The 6944-nt window shown below is 45.0% G+C and overlaps 3 protein-coding genes across 7 annotated transcripts; 1 reads left to right on the forward strand and 2 right to left on the reverse strand.

The window, feature by feature from the left end:
• Nucleotides 1–85: 85 nt before the first annotated feature.
• Borr (borealin-related) lies at nucleotides 86–1744 on the reverse strand. The gene is made up of 2 exons (XM_077400919.1): nucleotides 961–1744; nucleotides 86–894 (listed from the first exon to the last, which is right to left on the reverse strand). The coding sequence occupies exons 1-2, from the start codon at nucleotides 1486–1488 to the stop codon at nucleotides 574–576; spliced, it is 849 nt and encodes a 282-aa protein (XP_077257045.1). The 5' UTR covers nucleotides 1489–1744; the 3' UTR covers nucleotides 86–573.
• An 8-nt stretch (nucleotides 1745–1752) lies between these two features.
• Nucleotides 1753–2951, forward strand: LOC143894559 (leucine-rich repeat-containing protein 51). Of its 2 annotated transcripts, XM_077400928.1 has the most exons (3): nucleotides 1753–1863; nucleotides 1971–2250; nucleotides 2451–2951. In XM_077400928.1, exons 2-3 carry the CDS (start codon nucleotides 2133–2135, stop codon nucleotides 2936–2938), a joined length of 606 nt encoding a protein of 201 aa, XP_077257054.1. In that variant the 5' UTR covers nucleotides 1753–1863; nucleotides 1971–2132; the 3' UTR covers nucleotides 2939–2951. The 2 variants fall into 2 exon arrangements, with proteins under 2 accessions (XP_077257054.1, XP_077257053.1); XM_077400927.1 differs by lacking the exon at nucleotides 1753–1863 and having other exon boundaries at nucleotides 1896–2250.
• LOC143894552 (cyclin-L2-like) lies at nucleotides 2928–6264 on the reverse strand. Of its 4 annotated transcripts, none has more exons than XM_077400912.1 (5): nucleotides 5843–6264; nucleotides 4987–5171; nucleotides 4289–4873; nucleotides 3893–3996; nucleotides 2928–3813 (listed from the first exon to the last, which is right to left on the reverse strand). In XM_077400912.1, exons 1-5 carry the CDS (start codon nucleotides 6080–6082, stop codon nucleotides 3728–3730), a joined length of 1200 nt encoding a protein of 399 aa, XP_077257038.1. In that variant the 5' UTR covers nucleotides 6083–6264; the 3' UTR covers nucleotides 2928–3727. The 4 variants fall into 4 exon arrangements, with proteins under 4 accessions (XP_077257038.1, XP_077257040.1, XP_077257037.1 ...); XM_077400914.1 differs by adding an exon at nucleotides 5262–5388 and having other exon boundaries at nucleotides 2928–3996; nucleotides 5843–5983; XM_077400911.1 differs by having other exon boundaries at nucleotides 2928–3996; nucleotides 5843–6260.
• Between the last annotated feature and the right edge of the window lie 680 nt (nucleotides 6265–6944).

A 6944-nucleotide genomic window follows, 5' to 3' on the forward strand; every position in this document is an offset into this window, starting at 1 on the left:
AGTAACACACGCGTGTCGAGATATATTTTGTGACGCACGAGACGTTGAACTACCTAGAATACAGACAAAAAATATTAGAAAAATATACGTAGTTACGCGGTAGCATTTATTCAAAAGTGAACCATGTTACAACTTTCGCACGTGTATGAATATTTCTCAAGTTTCGTGTTAGGACCATCTATACTTTTATAATAATGCAAAATACAGTAGTACATATGTCAACGTACTAAACGTAACAGTTTAGTGTCGTAAAAAAAAAACTTATACAAATATTTATAATCATAACGAACGACGTATTTCCATCTAACCAAAGTGTTACACCCATCTATATAAAATCTACGAGTACAAGTATCAAGTAATATTTGAGAGCTTTTGACACGCTTAAGATCGTTCTTACAAGTTCTCACGAAAGAGAAGAGAGCAAACGGTAAAGGCACCGTCCACTTTTTCCTTCTTACGCGGCACGAGTATAAATAATATATTCAAGTATAAAAATATCTTGCGATATATGTATAACGTTGTTATATTACACTATCTAGTACTCCACACACTTGCTACGATATATTTCGTGTACTACTTCAACGCGACAACTTTCTCAAGGTGATTCTTAAGAGTCTGCAATTGATCCATCGTCTCTGGATCCAGCGGAGGAATATTTGACATGCGTAATCCTTCTTGAGGCAACAAGGACATCACGTTGCCGTTAGCCAAAGGTACATTAATATTAGCAGTTTTTTCTTCGACGACAGCAGAGACCAATAGCGGGCTGCCTTGCATGCTAAGGACCATCTCTCCTTGACGCGGACGTCTCAGCACGTTCAACGGCGTGTTGGGCCTGACTTTTGGCGTAACCACGCTGTATACGTTGTCCAGAGGCTTCGCCATTGCTGGCGTCTGAAACGTATTTGTCTTCAGCAAAGCGTCATTCGGACGCGCCTTGCTCTTGCGCTCGGTTGTTACCGTGTTCCGCGTGATCCCGCTGACGTTGGCTCTGCTCGCTCGAGTGAAGCTGCGCGTCCTTACGTTTGACGCTGCTCGAGCCTGTGCTTTAGCGGCCAGCGACGTGCTGTCCACGCTGGTGCCCACACTGGTGCCTTCGGTCGCGTATCCATCGTCGGACGCAGCGGTGGTGGGACGTTTAGCAGTCTTGTTCCCTTTTCTCGCTCTAGGAACGGCGGGTGGTTGCATATGAAGCGTCTTGACCAACAAGGTCACCTCGTCACGGCCGTTGCGATTCTCCTTCTCCGTTTCCTTCCGCGTGTCGTGGTCCTGCCAGTCGATTAACTCGCCCACGTTCATTTGACGAATTCCCGCCGGCAGGCGGGATATTATCACCTCGATTAAGGCCTCGAAGCTCTTGAGATCCGCCTGGGCATCGCGTTCCATCTTGGCGATACGCAGCTGTACGTGCTTCTCAAAAGTTTTCACCGCCGTATCGCGTTCCTTCGTCGAGTTGCTCGCCGCTTTGGTGCGCTTGGTCCTCGGCATTTTGACGGCGCGGGAGAGCGCGTCGCGCGTTACGGTACGGTAACTGCGACGCTGACGCTGACGATAACCGCGAACCACAACCGAGCACAACGGCCGAGCCAACGGTCTAATGTAACATACAACAGATCCAGGCCGGTCTATAACCGAACGAACTGGAGTGAAGCGAACGAGTCTCTCGTCTCTCGGAGAAACCGTTTTAACCGTTGCTACGTCACGTTATTTACCAGACTCTCCGCAGAGAGCGGGATAATAGACCGGGAAATCTGACCGACTGAAAGGCATACACGTTTTCACGTCTCGATGGGAAACTTCAATCTCCAGCGATACTAGCGCACTCTAGTAGACCCGGGGCTGCATAACATAGAACTCTTGTTGGTCCGTATATCTTCAGTTTGTCCCTCCTGTGACCGACTGATCCATCCACACGTCGGGACACGTCCCCTCTCCTAAGTTTTGAAAAGAAAGAGACACGTTTTTTTCAGCGCCACCGCTCGCGGCGCTCGCCCGGAAGTGGCGAGACTGGCGACGTAAAATGGAACTTGAGCGCGAGATATGAACTTGAACGGTGTTTCTCGAGAGTCGAGACAGAGATTTACGAGGGGTTGCCCAGGTTGCCGCGCAAGGATCAAGTTCACGTATCCGCGATGAGCGCCAAGTATTCTCCGCAAAATCATACTTTGGCGTACAAACGAAATCAACGACAAGAAACGCTAGTCGCCCCACCGTTAGATTTATCGTTTAAAAAGGCCACCACCATGGACGGTACGTCAACGTGACGGTCATATTTTTTTAGTCTTTTACGTTATTCGTTTGCGAGTTGCGTGTGCAGCGTGAAAACTTTTTCGTGTAAAAAAACGCCCAACACCAACTTTAAAAGCGTCACGAGCTCGTTAATATAACTCCTTGAGACGCGACATCGCTTGAACGACAAATGTAAATCTCTTTGATTTACTTCTTCACAGAATTGATGGAGAAACGTGCGCAAGTAATACGCACTGGAAAAGCCCCAGTGAGAACGATCAAGGACCGTTATGTAACCAGTACCGTGTGGCTGAGCAACAACCTACTGAGCTCGATGGAAGGTCTTGGACGTCTCGTGGCAAGAGTTCTCGCGGATCCCGCGTATCTCAGTTGGTTGGATTTATCTTTCAACGAGATAAATGAAATTGGAAAAGACATGGAGACGTTTATAAACCTGAAAATCCTCTACTTGCACGGCAATAAAATAGCAACGATCGCAGACGTTCTAAAGCTCAGCAAGTTACAAAATCTCAGGTCGCTGACGTTACACGGTAATCCGATCGAAGACGTCCCTTGCTACAGGGGTTACATCGTACATCTTCTCCCACAGTTACTGGTCTTGGATTTTTCGCCAGTGATTGCTACTGAAAAGAAAAAGGCGCTACCCGTAGGCTTTTTTAAGATGATACAACCTGGGATACGAATATAACCGTTTATTTTTCTATCCTTGCATACTTTTGATATATATACTTTTCCTTAATATCTTTTATTTTTCGTTTTTTATTTTTTCGTACCTTTTTCTCGTAACCGTGTACCACGTTACCGAAGGTTATTTGAAGTATGGCGGCTTTACGAAATGTAGTTGCATCGCGACGCAACATTCTCCTATAAGAACGCGACACATTTGCGCGTTGAACGTTAATCTTATAGTAAATACGGACAAGCACGTAGGATAAAAAAGATGCTTGTACTTTCTAGAAGTGGACGTATAAACCCTATTGCATGTACAACGGCTGCTTGTGACGTCGCAAACATCTTTTTATAGTTTTGTCACGCATCGTTATATAAAAATTTACAAAAGTGTATGATATTACATATTTAGACGTGGGTATATCTTTGTTCTTTTTTAGATGACGCGCCTCTATCTATGTCGTAAGCTATCTACTCTCGAAAACAGAAAAAAGAAAATGCTTCACACGTTTAGTTCAGTATTTAAAAAACACGTACGCGTCTCGGCCTTATTATAATTTTTAATATAACGTAAATACCTACATACCTGTAAATGAAAATGCTAAAACGAAGCTTGGGAGAATGCAACGTATGACGTCGTATATTATTGGTAGCAACCATGTTGAAACTCATCAAGATAATCTCGGAAAACTGAATATTACGTTCGAAATAAATTAAAGGACGCGCACGAGGCCCATAAAGTCTGTATATTACAACGTGATTACACGCGTGCGTTACGTCATACGAGAGTAACATTTCTGGCTATATGTCAGTATTTAGTGTAGTCGTCGTGCACGCTTACTACGGTGTTTGCTCGATTTCTCCAAATCCCTGTCCCGTGATCGACTCCGTGATCTGTAACTACGGGATCTTCGTGACGACTTGTGGCTACCTGATCGTCTTCGCTGCGTCTTTTTGGGTTTGCTGGACCTACCGTGACTGTGACTTCGGGATCTACTTCTGCTGTGCCTTTTTCGCTTGCTGGGATACTTTGTTTCTTCGCCTCGCGATGGGGAAGTACTCGGAGATTTTGAGCGCCTGAAATACATGGAAGTAATGTTTTACGACGGATACGGCGCACCGTGTTACGTTCTATAACGCAACGTAGAAAATATACGGCATGGAAACTCTACGTATACGTTGTGCGTACATAAACGAGATACACTACTAACGAAAACTCGGCCTAGCTACGAAAACGTATCCTAGCATCCTTCACGCTTTACGTAAAAGTACGTAAACATCGTACGATTTTTTTATGCCGACGAGGGCGCGCGTTTATCCTCCGTTGTGTTATTTTAAACTCGCATATACAAAGACGCGGTAGTGGTACCTAGGTGATTTTGTTCTTTCGGGAGCTGCATGCGTGCCACTGCGACTGATGAATCCACCCCAGGCATTGTGATGTTTCGGCAATGGTGGACTCGGCGTATGCCCGTCAACGTCTCCGCCGCGCGCCTTGGTTCTGGCCTCCTCATATTGACGTCGCAATTCCTCGACGCGTTTCTCCAACTGCTCGGGTCTTACGCGAGGTCGCGAGTAAAGACGTAATATACGCCGACACACGTCTTTGATTGCCGACTCGCTGACTCTGAACAGCGAGAACCAAGCGGGTGCGGTGGGTAGAGGCAGCTGCACGTGTCGAGCGGCCAAATAAACGCACGCGCATGCCACTGTTTCTGGCTGATAACGTAGGAACACATCGGAGCGCAACGAGTCATTCATGTAGTTCCAGCTTTGCTGCATCAGCGTGCGATTCTTCTCGTATCCCAACACTTGCAAATACATGACTATGATCTTGTGAGGGTGTTTTACATGAACGCAGAAACCCAATTCTTTCAACACTCTTCTCTCTGACTTAATCACCTGATTCTTCAGAGCTACGTACGTCTGATCGAGAATCACGGGTTGTATCGCTCTGAAATAACATGTGCGAGTGACGTTTCAAACGTTCTTTTCTATTCCTTTCCAGCATTTTTACATGCTTACGTATTCGTTGTACCGTAAAACAAAAGTACGAGAAAAACTTACTTTTGGCTGGAGACCTGTTTTATGTGATTAAAAACATTGATCACATCCCTGATGCGCCTAGGTGCTTCCTCGATTTTGCTGGCTAAGCAGATGCAACCCATAGCAGTTGTTTCCATATTGTGCCTAACTAAAGATTTGCTATAATAAAACCGTTGGAATATTACTTGCCCAGTGGCCATTGCAACCTACGCAAATAAATGGGAAAAAAAAACGAAAAGGACAATTAGCGCACACTGTTTTGTAACGTAACGTTTGCGATGTCAACAATATTTAACCCTTTAGGGACACAAGCAGAGATATTTCCGTTGCCGCACTTGACGTTTGCTGTGCAACACATGTCGACTTATATCCAGCGTCACTCTCATTTGTCACTACATTAGCCACTTTGGAACGCGAGATTCTCTGGAAAGTACATACATCTTGAGCTGTTTTTGTCAGTTTTGTAATAAACGAACGATATACACGTGTAAGTTATGTCCACAAAGGGTTAAAACAACCGCGTAGCGGCTCGATAACGTAAAGCTTTATCTTATCAAAAATGTTAATACAATATACGTACAAGCCATAAATGTACATTTGTATATTGCGTGCAATGATATAGATAACGTGAAAAAAAAATCAAGTAATACAATGCGCGCGCGCGCGCGCGTACATTCGAGTAAACGTATAGGCGCGAAACTGAACAAACGCATTAATGCAAAAACACGAGCGTAAATAAGTAGATCACAATTAAAGATTTCGTCTGATGTCTAGACTGTCTAGAGAGACATCTGCAGACCGTGAAAGATTGAGGTTAGAAAGATTCGCGGCGTGGGCTTCGACAAGTCCGATATTATCGTGGCGTGCGAAAACCCACCTGCGGTAATTTTAGCAGAATGCCGGCCGTCTGTATGAGTTCGCATCCCAGTATCCGCAAGTCCGTTTCGGTTTCCGCATCAAGACCATCCGAATGCGACGGGGTGGAGTTGAGTTTCTCGTCGGGCAGGAGACAGTTTTGCAACGTTAATACGATCTTGCCGTAGGGCTTTGCGTTTGGCGCGTTCGACGCGTTCGTGCCTTTCGTCGTTGGCGCCGTCGACGTCTCCTTCGCGTTCATTTCGAAAACGCTCGCGTACGTCACAGAGAGTTTTTCGTAAGCGTCGCGACGCGACGTAACCTGTACCTGTACGTCGCGGGAACGCGGGCTGCAGGATACACGGAATACGGATACACCGATCACCGATACCGAGATTTACAGGAACGCCGCGGAGGAACACGGAGGAACCCGAGGAACGCCGAGACAAGTCAAGGAGTTAGGGTGCCTCCCCATGCAGGACGGAATCTCGGAAAACGGAATTTCGGAATCATTCTGATTGGTTAGTCCCATGAGGTTATTGGTTAGCCTCATGGGACTAACCAATCAGAATAATTCCGAGATTCCGTTTTCCGAGATTCCGTCTTGCATGGGGAGGCACCCTTAGGGTGCGTTCCGAGTTGCGCATGAAACGCATAGACTGCATTACTGTTGCGTAGCGCTTCGAAATCGTTCCGTTTTGTCAATGCGCATGAAGCGCTTTAGTAATTCGGAACGGTTGCTTGCGCGCTTTGCGCGCTAATGTGAATTGAGAATATGGACGCCGTGCAAAACATCAACAAAGAAATTCCAGTAATTGTAATTTTTTCGATACTTTTGAAGAAAAACGATGAAAGTGATAGTTCCGAATCAAGCGACAGTGAAAATGAAAATGAAATTGAAGACATATCTCTAAGTGATATGCAGACGTTGTTTTTTATGTTAATAGCAAGTAAATCACGTGGAGAAAAAATTGTACTTGAAAAAATTACGGATTACGTCGATCGCGTGATTCCTAATTACACGAATATTATATTTAAAGAACATTTTAGGTAAGCATTTAAACATAAATGTCTTAAAGTTATAAAGTTGTAATATTTTCCATTTGGTTTTATTAAATTTATTT

This window comes from Temnothorax americanus, unplaced genomic scaffold (assembly GCF_048541705.1).
Source record: "Temnothorax americanus isolate GAGA-0224 unplaced genomic scaffold, ASM4854170v1 Scaffold14, whole genome shotgun sequence".
NCBI lineage: Eukaryota > Metazoa > Arthropoda > Insecta > Hymenoptera > Formicidae > Temnothorax > Temnothorax americanus.